Source organism: Pieris rapae, chromosome 23 (assembly GCF_905147795.1).
Source record: "Pieris rapae chromosome 23, ilPieRapa1.1, whole genome shotgun sequence".
In the NCBI taxonomy this organism is placed as follows: domain Eukaryota; kingdom Metazoa; phylum Arthropoda; class Insecta; order Lepidoptera; family Pieridae; genus Pieris; species Pieris rapae.
Window position 1 is genome coordinate 2,070,681 of NC_059531.1, and position 16,272 is coordinate 2,086,952.

Genomic DNA, 16,272 nt, shown 5'->3' on the forward strand with positions numbered 1-16,272 from the left:
TTTTAAATCTTCTATCTAATACGTACGACAATATTTGGAAACATAAGTTTTGCTAAAAATAGGAATAAAAAAAATACAATTAAAAACATAAGATAAGTAAGACAATTACACAATAAAATTAAATTACCAAGAATGTTGGTACTTAAAGTAGAGAATAAAAAATCATCAGCAAAACAGCGAATTAGGTTTGAGAAAGGCACCCAACACTGCTTTTTCTAAAACCGATAATTACCATTATTATTAAGAGTATTACCAATAATGCAGATTTATTATTTCAGGTGCCTGATTACATGCGCTTATCTCCCGACGCGTTCGATAAAGTCAAGAAACTACGTCGGGATATTCCTGAAATATCCCCCGCGGCTGCGAGGGTGGCGGAGCACCCTCGCGAGCCGCCGCCCCCTCTAGAGACCTGTCTCAAGCCACCAGCACCAATCAACCCCTGTGCCAAGAAGAAGGAAGACGTAGCTTTCGCTTGCCCCCACGTTAAACCTGTGATGCCCTGCTGCGATCCTGATAAGCGTGGACCGGTTTAATGATTTTTAATTTATATTAAATGTTTTTTTTTTTATTCATTCTTTTTCAATGTATCATGACCCTACTACATATCCTCAAAAACTAGCATATTGATTTGCCGCTACAAGCTTTTAGGTCGGGATCTCGTGACAGAGGTGTTTATGGGACTTAGGCAACACGGGACCCACGATTTGTTTAAGTGGTGCTATTCGAGCCTTATTTTCAGATTTAAATCATCTAATGAATCATGTCGAGGAATAATATCATTGCCATATTGAAATAAGATCGAATCCACATTTTCTTTTATTGTTTAGGCTTTCACACTATACAAGTTGCTGCAACGACTATAAGTTTGTCCACCTTTGAAGCTATTGGTCAAGCCATGTTGCAGAAATATTGCCCAGATATACATTTGAGCCATGTTCTGCATTAATTTTTTTTTTGTATTTTCGGAATATAATCGGATAAATAGCCACATATTTCATTAAAAGTATAGCCCGTGAAGATAATAATAGAAACAGGAAATTAGAAAAAAGTCTAATTATCTTTTTTTATATTCGAGGTGGAAATGCATTTGCGCATCCCCTGCCCTAAACATTTGCAAGGAATGTGGGAATCGACCCACACCAAAATCTCTGCTATTCAGACTGGGTGAACAATACCCACTAAAAACACCTCGACTAATTCTTACAAAGCCGCGTTACAGAGGCTCCATCGCGGTCTCATTCTACCGGGACCTCAACGGCATGTTACACTCAAAAACCTTCGGTGCAGTATACACTAAATAGGAGTTAGGAGATGGGCATATCTTCTCCTATCTACTCCCCGTCTTCTATCCCTAGGATTCGTCCTAAAGCGCTCCCTCTCTCTTTCTGCTGACTCCTGTAGCATTACATGCTCACAGGATACCACTACACTCCATAAGGCAAAGCAAGGTAATTACCTACACCGGTGGCGCTACCTTTTTAGGTCTGGGCCTCAGATCAAATTTGCGTAGGGCTTATAGTGTCAACCACTTAAATAGAAATGTTGACAAAAAAAAATTTTCTACTGATTTGGATAGAAATATAGTGTGCATTTTACTTAGCCCCCAGGACTGTTTAAAAGCCATTTCAGAGTATTTATTACTTACTAACATTTTTTTTTAAAATTCTAACATACAACTATAATTTAAATAATAACAAATGGCACATGATATCAGTTTGTTATCATTGTCTTGGTGATACGTACCTTGATACACAGACTATGCAACAATGATTTCAATACGAAATAGTTCTTATCGAATCGTAGTTGACAATTTGCAGTAACTTTTGACAATTGACTGACGGACTGTCTTATGCTTTAGTGGATCTTTTCACCTCATAGGTGACCTATGTTCATATTATAATAAAATAAATTAGAACTACTGAAGGTCATTTATTTAATAAGGAAAACCATAAATAAAACAAATCATTGATGAAAATATATAATTCCAAGCAACAATCTTAAAGCAATTGTCATATTGTGTTCGACATTTAAATACTGAATATAAATGTATAGTAGCGATAAGGCCGCCCGTTACATCCCTTATATTTTTATGTATTAAGTTTTTCTATAAATGTAACGTTTATTTCCGATAATTACGAAACTTACAAAAAAAAGAATATGTGATTCCAAAAATATCAGTGAAAATCTGTTTTTTTTTGTTTGTTAATTTAACTAAAAATAAAGTCAAAACCACAGTAAAAACAAAAAAAATATGTTGAATAACTCTATTTTTACATCAACAATGACAATCGCATAGATTAAATAAAATAGACTATTACAAGAGCGATCACAGACAATGTCACAAACATTCCACCAAAGAGGACGTATTTGTCTTGCGTCACCCTTTTTTCTATTAGAGAAATCGTTGCGTTGGACAGGCCAAGGGTATTCGCCAAGTCAATAAGTCTTCTATGAGCACCTTTGAGTGTGTCTCGGTTGTATCGCAGTGTCTCCAAAATACTTGAGCCTGAAAGAGGTTTTATATTTATACAACCATAATAATAATACGAGTTGTAGCCATAATATTTTAGTAACAATAAAAATTATTGTGAAACCAAAGGCTTATTACAAATAATTCTCACAACTATGTTACTAATAGTGTTATGTACGAAAGTTTAAACAACATTTTTTTTTATATTTCGATCTAAAATCTTTTTTATATAGTCTAATATAAAAAATATAAAAAATTGTACATCAAAATTGTATTCTGACCCAAATTTCGCGCCATATTTATTAAACTCTAATTGAAAAATTAAATAGGCTTTTAGTATTATTACTTTATTAAAATTATATTTTATTGCCAGTTCTTCTCTTCCGTTCTACGCCCTTGATTTGAGAACTGGCAGTAAATGTAAAATTAGAAGCATTTCATATATATTTATTTTGTGACGTTCATAACCGTTCATCGTGTTACCTATATGATAATTGTGAATTGAATTTGAATTACATACGAAAACACAATTAAAGTTGCGTGGTAGAACCTTTGTTCGACATTCATGCGCACAATAATGTCCTTCATGACTGGAGTTATGCAAGTATCATTGCAATCATTAATTATTAATAACGTATTGTTTGCGATAATTAAATATCAGATTTTAGCTAAGAAATGGCCGGGCACAATTGTGGGTAAATTAAAGATAATAGATGAAGAAAAAATGAGACCAAAGGCGTGGTGGAATAGGACCATATACTGTACTGATTACGAGTACATAACTGTGGGAAAAACACGGAAACATGTTTCAAGGTGAATCAAGACAGAAAATAATTAATACATAGTCGTTCAATTATTAGCAGCAGGTGACTTTTAATGATTTTAAATCTGCCGCCCACCTGCAACTCTGTGGTCTATCACCTTTTGCAGACCTTTAATGGAATATACGTTTCTTGAAGCCATATCGGTATGGAAATCCCTAGACTAGCAGTTCAGACATAGAGTTGGTGCCCGGCAGAAAGTGCCTTAAAAAAGACTTACGCCCAAACCCTATAACCTATCTCCATCCATTTTTGACTATCGAGATAGACGTCTTAGTCCAAATAGTGATAAAACTGTGCCAATAACCAATCGACGTATTGAAATAGGCATCTGTCGATACAAGCTATCCATGATAGGTCGGATCGGTGTATGTCGATAGACCTTTGTATCAAAATGACAGTTCAACAGTGCCAATATCCTATCTTAAGATTATAACTTGCACCAGTTTTTAAAACAATTAAAAAGCTAATTGATATGTTTTAAATATAGATATGTACATTTGAATATTATTACGTACGGTTTTATTAACTTTATTTGGTTTATATTGCTTATCAATTAATGTGAGTGTGAAGAGCGAAGAGATTGCATTCTATTCGTCGCCAAAAATGGATAGGGTTTGTTTATTGGGATGTGGATAGGAGAATGATCAACTGTCACGGTATGATTGTTATCAATCTGAGATCTTTTAATTATTGGGTTCGGGCGTTAGGAAACTTAAAGAAAATAGCATATATAAAAGGCCGGCAACGCACTTACGAGCCCTCTGATAATGAAAGTTTCCATAGGCAGGATCACCTCACGTCAGATGAGCTTCCCGTTTGCCTCCTATTACATAAAAAAATAAAAAGCGCTGTGTTGAACGCGGGGTCACGGATATACAGAATACTATATTCTTTAATAATATTTGTTGTACCTACAATTATAAAGCTCGATCTCCTAAGCAACCGCAAAAAGTTAATTATTATTAATATACATGCCGTCAATCTAAGGTCGAAAAGATTGACTGGTTTAATTTTTTTAACGATATCTTTATTTTTAAAGAAAATATAAAAAGCCATAAGCCAACATATCTATTAACTAATTAAGTTGTTAATTGTTAAGTATTGTTAGTTATAAGATTTAGTAGTTATTTTTTAATGTACTAGGATAATTGGTGTGGGAATTATTTTGGAGTTCTATCGAATTAGTAGTAACTTTTAAGATAGAAAAATGTAGTGGAATAAATAAATAAATAAATAAAATATTCTTCATGATTCGGATTACCTTTTGATACTTTCAAGATAATTTCCTCTTACCTGGAAAACATACACAACATAATAAACGATGACTGTTGTATACAATCTTTAGATATACCGTATTAATACACACTCATAGAGAAGTGGACTTATTTTCGTATTGATAATCACGGTCAATTATTTACATAACTGGTTGTCTAAGCCTCACGTTCAAGGCAGAGATTAAAGAACTTGCCATAAAATACTATCTTTAACAATTAAACTAATACAGTGGTAACAAGCTAACGTGTTTCTTGTGTATTGATACAAAATGTGTAATCAAAAATGTAAGAGACTTAAAGATTGAATTGAAGTGAAGTGAAACTTACGTTTTTTTCTTTGTATACAAATAAAACAAAATGTGGTAAGTACAATATATAGAATGTACGTAAAACAAAAGTGCTTGTCTCTGTCAAGTTTATCCTGTGATACGGTTCACAGAGTAATAAATTTAAAAATTAATGGCGTATAGAGAAAGTCTTTGTCACAGAATATAATTAAGATTCACGTTAAAAACAAAACAGTATTGTTTGTCTCTGTCTTTCGAAGTGGTTCTATCTTGTGTGACAGTTCAAAGAGCAATTTTACGTATTAATGACTTAATTGCTGTAATCAGAAAACACTACAATTTATACTATTAGATAGTTATTCTTTACTACTGAGTAGTTAACTTTTTGACTAATGGTTAGATATTTGACCATTAGTAACTCTAACCACGGATCAAAAACGCATTTTCCTGAATTTTAACTATTAGTAACGATATTTAACCAATGGTTGAGTTAACTACGGATCAAAAAACTGGCCCTAAATGTTTTTGTATTCAGAACGTTTAGAAAACAGATTAATTAAGAGCTGATACACTATGTTTATTTCGCTAACATGTTTGACATGTGTTAACATGTGTTATAATTTTAAGAGCTGTCAAACTATTGACATTGGCAATGATTGTGACTTGATTAGATGCAATTTAACGAATACCAAAATATGATATACACAGATAAAACAAAATATTGCGTGATAAGTAATAATATGTGAGCAGTATGGGTTAATAAAGAAGTCACAATACGAAATGGAGTGCTGAGGTGGATTGGTCATGTAGAATTAAGAATGAGAAGCGGTTAATACAAAGCAATCGTGGATGGTGAAGTCAGGTTGGGTAGGCCTTGTCATTTATGCCTGGAGCAAATCCAGTAGGTAGAGAAGGGTCAAGTTAGAAGTACGCATAACCGGCGAGCATGCGTCGTGAATGTCATGAGAGTAGATGGAGACGTAGGAACCCTAGATACGTGGAGCTGCTCTACGAGAATAAAGGCGTGAATAAATAACTACAAAAATCATCGTTTGTAGTAACAATGTAGGACTCTTCATTAATCTAATATATATAAATCTCCTGTCACGATGTTTGTCCGCGATGGACTCCTAAACTACTTAACTGATTTTAAATTAAATTGGCACACCGTGAGCAATCTTAAGAGATAGGATAGCTTATATCTTTATTTATAGTCGCAATTTTATTTTTTTGCAAATTATTTGTTTATTATTTGATACAATTCTAACAGATGGCGCTGTGTTAAAAGTACCAACGTTTCACATAAGCTATCTACCTTTCACATAAGTTCTAATACCGTTTCCCTTGAATAGTTTACTACTATGTAATATAACAAAAACCTTAGCCACAGCAACGCTGCGCCGAGTCTGCTAGTCATTTATAAAAAGAATCTCAAAGAGAGAGAATGGAGAGAAGAAAATCGTATACATAATTCATGACTCCTACTGATTAGTCATGGTCAAGAACAGTCTAGCCGTGGAAGTAATCTCAATTTGTAAACAAAAGAACGATTTCCTTAGAGTTCGTATGCGTAATGCCAGTAGAGTATTTTGCGGGCTAGATTTAGCGAAAAAAGAACGTACATTGCTTTGTTTACTAGTTTTCGCAACTTTTTTTTAAAGATTTTTATTTAATTTAAAAACTTAAGTACATTTTACAGCGAACAAAAACCTGACATGGTTTATCCGTCGCTGTCAGTGCTCAATGAATTGTTATACAAAATTATTAAAGCAGATACAATAGGTATACTTAACAGAAAAAAGTGAATAAAATTAGGTAGAATTGGTGTTTTATCTTACTAAACTTATCAGCAGTCAAAAATATGTTCTGCATCTCTAGTGGCTAACTAAAAAAGTACTTAATTACTTAATTGTTGTCGTAATTGTGAGTGGATGTAATGTATAAGTATATCATTGTTACGTTACGTTACGTTACGTTACACTGTACTTTATAGCTAATGAATATAATATTTAAGAGAAAACCATAGGCAATTGGACCATAAGTTTAACAACAATTACTCTCAATTTATTATTATGACATTATGTATATGTTCCTTATGTCATATTGATATGGCTGTTTGTGTTAATTGTTATATTAAGTCGATATGTACCTTTGCAAATAAACGATTTAGAATTATTAATGCCAAACAATGTTCGCGGAATAGTCAATCTTTGTACTTTGAGACATTTATTCGTCACGTCGCTAACATATATTAATTATATGTTGACGTAAATATGACTGTGTATACATAACCGGAGATTAATTCAAGGTCGTGTCATGGAAAACAAAAAACTAACAATACACAATTATTTACTATACGTGGGATCACACTATACAAGGTAATATAGAAATGCAAGGTTATAAGGCTTTTGGTTTCAGGTACAAGTAGCGGCACGAAACTCTAGCGCTGACTGTTATTGCGCAGAAGTAAAAAATAAGGTACCTGAGGGGGCCTAGCGGAATGAAGAGCGTCGATTGGCTCTCCAGTCGCATTCCGTCCCCCGCACCACAGTACACATGTGCAGTAATCCCCTCCACGTATCGGCCAGCGCTAGACTTACGTGCCGCTGCCTATATATTACCGTTGTTTTTTCCAAGAGTATTACGACGGCCCAAGCCGAGGTTCGAGTCTCATAGGAGACGCCCTTGCGCGTGTTGCGGGAATCCCACCCTTGCCGGCTGAGCTAAGCTCCCCAAAACAGCCAGTGCAGAGCTGTAAAAGCCCTTAAGGCCAACAGCGAGATTCCATTAAAAAAAAAACAAGAGTTTTACAGTAGGATGTCGAGGCAGAACACAAGACCTGCCTTAACAGGTGACCCTAAATTGGCAATATAGTATAAATAAAAGTAAAAATAAAAATAATATAATAAGTAATTTACTTTATAGACGAAATAAAAAATTTGAAATTACATAAAAAAAATACATGTAATTAACTAACTAACTATGTATAACAAATAATAAAAGTTTTGCCAGTACATAAGTTAGCGGACAATTTAAAATGTCCGCTAACTTATGTATTTTGTTAAGTAAACATGTATGCTTGTGTTTATTTATACTTGCAATTTTGTATTAATATAAATTTAAGTTAATTTAACAATTTGTGAATTATTACTGGCCATAATTAGGTACGACAAATCTTCCAAAAGCATAGTATGGTATAAGCGTAAAAAAACGTTTTATACGTATTTTGTGACCTTCAAAACGTCGTAAGGAAACCGGTATTAAAACCAAAAATTACAAGTGACACATCAATGACCTACGTCTCTATGGCAAATTGTATTAGTAAGAAACATGCGCATGAGTCACACATTTTCGTGCATAAACAAGTTTGCATCTGTGATTTTGACCCTTTTTTAATTGAATTTCGTTCTATTATTACAACACAGGTATATGGGGGCCAGCGTTGCAATTATGGTATTAAGGTAAAAAGATGATAGACTCAACTCTTTTACACTATATTGGCTATTCTGACAAAAAAAAATCTTCATTAATTAAATACATTTGTAATTGAACCTAAAACTTTTTCAGTTCAATTTCAATGAAACTGTTTTCTTGAACTACTAGATGGCGCTAATAAAGATTTAAAACGCAGATACGTTGTATATGGCATTTTACATTTATACTCTTGTGTACTTATAATTGAATGCGTCAGCGACCGAAGTCCGAAAGGTCCCGAGTTCAAATCTCAGATAAAACAATCACTAATCACATATAATAACCATAGACTTACAAAGCGATTTTTTTTAATAATATGTATTGAGCAATTTAAGTAAAATTGTTATTGAAAATTTAACTAGGTGGCAACACTTTATATGAATTGTGTTGTAACTAAGTGTTCTTGCTGTCATTCATCTTATTACCAAATAAAAGTTATATTTGTGCTAATTACTATCGTTTCTTTGATAAACGACCCATAATCCTTCAGGTTATGGGCCCAGTAGATTCTGCAATTGAAAGTTTTAAGAAAAATAGCAAAGAAAAAGTTACAATCGTATTGTGAAGAAATTGACAAAATAACCTCAAAATGGATTCAATGCGGTCAATAAACTTAGAAAAATTTGATGGAAATAACTTTAGGCAATGGAAATTCCAGATAAAGTGTGCCCTAAAAGCAAAAGGGATTGATATTTCAGTACCTAAACCGGCTGGAAATAATGTTGAATGGACAAAGAATGATGGCATGGCCATGTTTATTATAACATCTTCGATGGACTTCAAACAAATAACTTTAATAGAAAATTGTGAAACTGCTAAGGAAATAATGACAAAACTTGAATCAATATACGAACAGAAGAGTGAATTATGTAAAATGTTGATCCATGAAAAGTTTTACCAGTATAAAATGTCTACAAATGACAGTGTAGCTCAACACATTTCTAAAGTGGAATCATTGGCCAAGCAGTTAAAAGAAAGTGGCGAAAGTATTAGTGAAATGGCTGTGATAACAAAAATACTTGGAACACTGCCTCATAAGTATAGATCACTCCGTCAAGCGTGGATGTCTTTGGATCCAGAGCAACAGACTCTTGTCAATCTCACTGCTCGTTTGTTAGATGAAGAAGCTAGTTTACAGTGTGAAGAAGAACAAGAAACCGCTCTTCTTGTGGCTAAGAAAGGATGGAAAAATAGCCCAAAACAAAGTGAGCTGAATAGAAATGCTAGTAATTCAAATCAAAATAAAAACAGTAAACACAGATTTGAATGTTATAATTGTGGGAAACGAGGACATTTTTCTCGAGAATGTCGTGCTCCAAAGAAATCCAAGTATAGAAAACCTCAACAGGAAGGTGCAGACTTGTTAGCGTTTAATGTAGAAACCAAATTCCATGAAGCTGAAGACAATGTGTGGATTTTAGACAGTGGTGCCTCTGCACATATGACCTATAGAAAGGAGTTCTTTGTAGAACTATTGGAATGTAACCAGAAATCATTGACATTAGGAAACAAACAATCAGTGGAAGTGGCTGGCATTGGCAAGGTGTTAATAAAGAGATGTGTCAATGGACAGTGGGAGAACAGTGAACTACATGATGTATTGTATGTTCCGAATTTGCGACGAAATCTGTTCTCAGAAGGTGTGATAATGCGTAAATCCTATATCATTATCAAGAAAGACTCTGGTGCATTCATTTACAAAGGCAATGACTTGGTAATGTGTGCAACAATAACAGAAAATAATTTATACGAATTGAAAATTAAAGCTGTGGTCTCAGATACCTGTAACTTAGTTCAAAGTGATCAAAATAACATTAAAATGTGGCATGAAAGACTGGGACATGTTAACCTAAAACAAATCAAGAGTATGAGTGCTGATAATGTTGTAGAAGGCTTGAAACTGAATAACAGTGATAAAACTGATTTTGTTTGTGAAGCATGTGCATATGGAAAGCAGTGCAGATTTCCATTTCACAAATCTATACGAGGAGAACTACAGCCAGGTGACCTTGTATATAGTGATGTCTGTGGACCTATGAGTCATACATCTATCCAAGGTATGAGATACTTTATATTATTTAAGGATGCTGCTACAAGTTACAGGCATGTATATTTTGTCAAACATAAAAGTGATGTGATGGACATATTCATGAAATACAATGCTATGATCAAAAATAAGTACATGCATAGTGTCAGAATATTGCATACTGATAATGGAAGAGAGTATGTGAATAAAACCTTCAATGACTATCTCAGCAAAGAAGGTATAATTCATGAGTGTACTGCGCCATATACACCAGAACAAAATGGGCGTGCTGAAAGAGAGAACCGTACCATTGTGGAGAGTGCACGTTCAATGTTGTACGCGAGGGATGTGTCACTGGAATTATGGGCTGAGGCTGTGAATTGTGCAGTATATTTATTAAACCGGACTTCCTCCAGCCAAACTCCTAAGAAAACACCATTTGAATTATGGAACGGCATCAAACCTCATATAGGCCATGTGAAGGTGTTTGGAAGTATTGGATATGTCCATATTCCTAATCAGCTAAGAACTAAACTTGACAAAAAGAGTGAGAAAATGATACTAATTGGGTATGATAATAACAATTACAGGATGTTCAATCCAGAAACCAAAAAGGTTAAAATATCAAGAAATGTAATTTTTGAAGAACATAATGTTCCAGAGATAAGGAAGAATATTACACAAATATACATTGACGATGAAGTGAAGACATTAGGACAACAAAATCAAATGCAAGAAACAAATGTAGAGGATACTCTTGTGGAAACTTCATCATCAGAGAATGAAGATACCATGTTGAGTTGTAATAGTAATGACCCTACATATGAACCTTCTCAAGAATTAGATGATGATTTAATTCAAAGCAACATAAATTTGAGACCAAGGATTAATAGACGTTTTGAAGCAAACCTAATTGAACTGTCACTGCCACAAACGTATGCTGAAGCAATGAAAAGTCCACAAAGAAACGACTGGTTGAAAGCTATTGATGAAGAATTGCTTGCACATGAAGAGAATAATACTTGGACTCCAATAGAGAGAGTAAATAATTGTATCTGTATTTATCAAAGAGATTACATTGAAAAATTAATAGAGAAGTTTTGTATGAGTGATTCAAATCCTGCCAGTACCCCTGCAGATGTAAATGTTGTTATTTCAAAGAAAATGGATGAAAATATTATTAATTTTCCATACAGAGAAGCTATAGGGTCCTTGTTATTTTTGAGCTCTGTTTCAAGGCCTGACATTTCTTTTGCTGTAAATGTTTTGAGTAGATATGTAAACGATCCAAGTCAACAACATGTAAATGCCATTAAACGTGTTATTAGATACCTAATAAATACTAAAGATTTATGTATATGTTATGGAGAAAGTAGTGATCTCACCGGCTATTCGGATTCAGATTTTGCAGGTGATGTAGATACGCGTAAGTCTACTACCGGTTATATTTTTAATATGAATGGGGGACCTATAACATGGTGTAGCCAGAAACAGAAGACTACTGCTCTCTCCACAACTGAAGCAGAATTTGTAGCTGCTTGTGAAGCTGCAAAAGAGATATTATGGTTACAGCAATTATTATTAGATTTAGGTGAAAATATTACATCTGTTCCATATGTTGTATGGTATGTTGTATGTTGATAATCAGAGTGCAATTAAGTTAATTAGCAATCCTGTTTATCATAAGAAAACCAAACACATAGATGTGAAATTTAATTTTATAAGGGAAAAGGTTGAGTTGGGTGTAATTAAACTAAATTATATTCCTAGTAACAGTCAATTAGCAGATATGTTAACTAAAGCGTTACCAACTCAAGCTTTTATCTATTTAAGAGATCACATTTTGTTTTTCTTTTCACAACTCTAATTTCAGTAGGAGTTTATTTTTTTTTATATTTGTACCTAGTTTAAATTTTAGTGGGAGTATTGAGCAATTTAAGTAAAATTGTTATTGAAAATTTAACTAGGTGGCAACACTTTATATGAATTGTGTTGTAACTAAGTGTTCTTGCTGTCATTCATCTTATTACCAAATAAAAGTTATATTTGTGCTAATTACTATCGTTTCTTTGATAAACGACCCATAATCCTTCAATATGAAATCTATTATATTTCATAAATGATAATTGATCGATAATTAAAAAATAATTATTAATTACCCAACAATCAGAATTGACAATTAAGTATTAACTATATACTATTAAATATTAATTACCATTTCAGATAATTTATTACTGAATCTATCACATTTATTTCTTTAATCTTAGTCTTTTAAGATTTTGCTTTAAAATTCAAATAAATCCTAAATAAGTTCAAGAACCCGCCAAATTTACAAATGACGCATAAAATTTATCTTTAAATGTTTTCATAAATAAAACTGTTTGTAAGTTATTTTTCTCCAATACTTGTAAACTTTTTTATACAGATGACTCTGAATATTACCTACTTATTTTTGTACTGTAAAGCTGGATAGATAGTCGTCTATTTTCTCTTAACTCTTTGCAAAAAAGTTTTGATTTTTCATTCTTTTCGTACATACTATTTTTCTTGTAGTTTCAAAAGTGCATAGCTAATGCCTACTTTACTCAAGAGAATCCATGGATGGTATTTTACATTGAAATTATTTAAATTAATAATTTATTTGTTAGAAAAAAAAAAAGAAAATTTTATGGTGGTACAACCTAAACTTGGCATATTTTGCCACAAATAAGGGTGATGATTTAAAAGTAGAATTTTACATAGAAGTTATTTATAGAAACTATTTAAATTTGTGACTAGTTTTCAAACATAAATATTCATTTAAAATATTATCATTCTTTGTATTTTTATATACCTATGTATAAAGAGTAAGGTTTTTTTATAAACGATTTTTTGGGAATTCCTCCACACACAAACACACTCTGTAAACAAACTTTATCTCTGAGTAATATGTTCATCATCATATTACTAATTATCATGAATCCTCTTGAACACAGATTTCATAAAAATCTGTCCAGCCGTTTAGGAGTTTGATTACAAACACATGCACATAAAATCTATAGCTGTTTATTTGCTGTATAGATAAATAACCTAAATACCGACTGCAGCAAAAACAGCTTATTTGTTAATGTAAGCCACCCAAATGCATAAGAATTATATACATACAGATAAAAATAATTTCGCGCCAAAAATAATATAGCTGCTAGATGTTAGTTTTGAGCGGTGTTGGCCTAATGCCTAATCTATGGCTCTCACTCCTGAGGTCGGTCGTTTGAAATCCGACTGAACAATGTTCAAACAAATTATTATATGTATGCAATTAGCCAGTGCTAAGTAGTGTAAAGAAAAATATCGTAAGGAATGCGACATATCTTAGATCCATGTGTGGAAACTGATACTTGTCTATTATCGAAACAAATGCAAGATCCACCTGTAATTATGTATTATACATAGGTAGTCTAATAAATAAATGTACATATAATCTATACATCTACCAAAATCATTCAAAGTCAAAAAATCTTTGACTTTTTGTGTCCATACTCTGTGGTTCGTTAATCTTATCTATTATTTTGTGTCTATTAATTGGTTTTGCAAATTGCGCCATCTATGCTCGGCATTAGCTAACTTAACACATATCAGCGTCATCTATTTTTAATAATTATAAACACTCAATTTTATAAGTATGTCTGGTGTAATTTGTCTAAGATATGCAAGTTATGATACATTTAATTAACAGCAAAAAGATTATGTGAAGTATTAGGTACAATATGTAATTGCAAATTTTAATTGTAATTAGAAGTAATGTCCAAGAAATTAAATTTATAATAATATACATATGTAATAGGCAGAGACTGTTATGTTTCTCTAAGTTCTCAAGTATGCTGATTTTGTAAAACAGCAGGATTACTAATGAATTGACTAAAAAACTCTTTCACCATAAGAACGCCATTTATCTCTAAGTAACGAGTCTAATTGATTCCACAAGTATTTAAAAGTGTGCCGTCTTGCAAAACAGAGTAAGTAGTAAATATAATTGTGACTAACAAATGCGACAACCGATAAGATAAAAAAACGACAGTTAGTCTTGAGTTCTGTAGGTTAAAAATGTATCAGATTGACATATTAATTGAATGAAGAATTGCATGTCCTTGATCATGCTAAGTCACGGTTTAAAATCTCACCCTTTCATTAAAAAAGCTTTCTAATAGAATATACCAAAACAAACCTGTATGCAACATTTCATCAACATTCCTATGAGAATTCTGCAACGAATTATTCTCCTGAGCCAAATAATCTACCGTTATTTCCATATGGTCATTAAATCGTCGACTCAACAATTGTTCCCTTTCAGACTTTTCTTGTTCTCGCCTTCTCCTTTTATTCTGGGCATTGATTAATGAGGCCTGTAATAGTAATATTTCTATAAATGAAAGGCTTAAAATAAATGGAATATACGTAACTTGGTCAATAACCCTGGACTATTTTAATATTTTTTTGATACAGTAGGTGATGTTAACACATAAACAAAAAGTATTTTTTAGAGATAACACATATTATGTAAGTTTAAGAAAGATGAAGCAAAAGGATGTTAAATACATGGTTGTAAAATCTTTAGTAAATCACAACTGCTGTGTTCTATTGTACCATAATATATGTCACTATATAATTTTGCTGAAGATAATATACAGTAGGCAATTTTTGATAATACATGTTCACAACGACATACAATATATGTTGTAAAAAAATAAAAAAATAAAAAAAATAAAATATGTTTATTTTATTTGGAACATAAGATCATCTAGGTATCACTTATTCCACGTCAATCAAATACACTTTACAATTTAAATAATGTAAAACAAATTAGCAAGGTGTAATAATGTCACAGACTTTTATAAAATATTGCAGTCTATATTTTAAGGACAGGAAAAATTAGCACAATATGTTAAGCAACAAGTATCTTACATGATTGTACTTAAAAAAAACCAATAATTAAATAAAATACCTGTAAATGTTTACTGTCATATTTCAACTGATCCACTCTCATCTTAGCCATTGGTCTCTGATTAATTGGTGTTTTGAACACCAAAATATCAAGCCTTTCACAATTTCTGTAATAAATACATTTTAAATTAATATATTTTTATTTATGAAGGCTAACTGGCTTGCTTTTAGCACTGACAGATTTAGAATCATTTACCGAGAAGACAAATATGCTTTGACATAAAAAGCAGAAGCCTTATCTATCATATTTTATAGTTAAGATATAAAATATGTCATAGTTATTTTTAATATATACATATATGTACATACCCATTAATAGCGTTAATCTTAAATTGTATATCATTTTCAACTCTTTCAGAGTCTGGAATGGAATCAAGTTTATGAAATAAATCGAATGCTTCCTGTATTAATTGACTGGTTTGATGATAAAGTACATCCATGGCATTTCAAATAAAAAGTTTCCAATCGTTATATTATTTATATTACAAATAAAAATGTAAAACAAGTGTCCACTTGGCTCTGGCTGAAAAGTCAAATAACAATTGAATTAAAGAATCTAAAACATAAAAAAAATACATCGTCGTATAGTTAATGCAATACCGGAATTATAAATAATATTTGTCGCTATTTTCACCACGATAATATTTCATACTCGTTTTCATTTATTATTTAAAATTTAAATTCCAGTGTCCGAGTTCACTCTTCAGTGCCACATAATACATATTTATTAATAATGTGACAATTGACGTTATAGCGTAATTGTTCACTGTTCTGTGCACAAATTAAACATCTACTTATGTGATGAATGACGAAAAATTACGATTATCTACTGTCCGGTGATCAATCGGTGGTAATCAACATAATTTCTATTGAGTATTAGTTTATACCGCAGACAACTAACAAAAAAGACTACAAGCTGCTAAAGTAATAATAC

General features: G+C 32.3%; 2 protein-coding genes across 2 annotated transcripts in view; one reads left to right on the forward strand and one right to left on the reverse strand.

Annotated features, from left to right (window-relative positions):
* The window catches only part of LOC111001085 (EF-hand domain-containing protein 1), a 44,484-nt gene extending 43,913 nt beyond the window's left edge, over nt 1-571 (forward strand). The window contains exon 16 of the mRNA XM_022270792.2: nt 279-571. Within this exon, the coding sequence (XP_022126484.2) occupies nt 279-536 (258 nt within the window). The 3' untranslated portion in view covers nt 537-571. The remainder of the gene's footprint in view (nt 1-278) is intronic.
* Nucleotides 572-1,968: 1,397 nt separating this feature from the next.
* LOC111001090 (probable Golgi SNAP receptor complex member 2) lies at nt 1,969-16,093 on the reverse strand. Its single transcript, XM_022270798.2, has 5 exons — nt 15,939-16,093; nt 15,648-15,861; nt 15,340-15,445; nt 14,563-14,740; nt 1,969-2,509 (listed from the first exon to the last, which is right to left on the reverse strand). Exons 2-5 carry the CDS (start codon nt 15,776-15,778, stop codon nt 2,301-2,303), a joined length of 624 nt encoding a protein of 207 aa, XP_022126490.2. The 5' UTR covers nt 15,779-15,861; nt 15,939-16,093; the 3' UTR covers nt 1,969-2,300.
* Nucleotides 16,094-16,272: the final 179 nt, after the last annotated feature.

Bases quoted from the DNA above. Each gene is read 5' to 3' on its own strand.
- LOC111001090 (XM_022270798.2), bottom strand. From the start codon at position 15,778: ATGGATGTACTTTATCATCAAACCAGTCAATTAATACAGGAAGCATTC. The intron at 15,446-15,647 runs GTATGTACATAT...TATTTATTACAG, and splicing joins AAGATTAACGCTATTAATGG to AAATTGTGAAAGGCTTGATA. The intron at 14,741-15,339 runs GTATTTTATTTA...TTACTATTACAG, and splicing joins ATGACAGTAAACATTTACAG to GCCTCATTAATCAATGCCCA.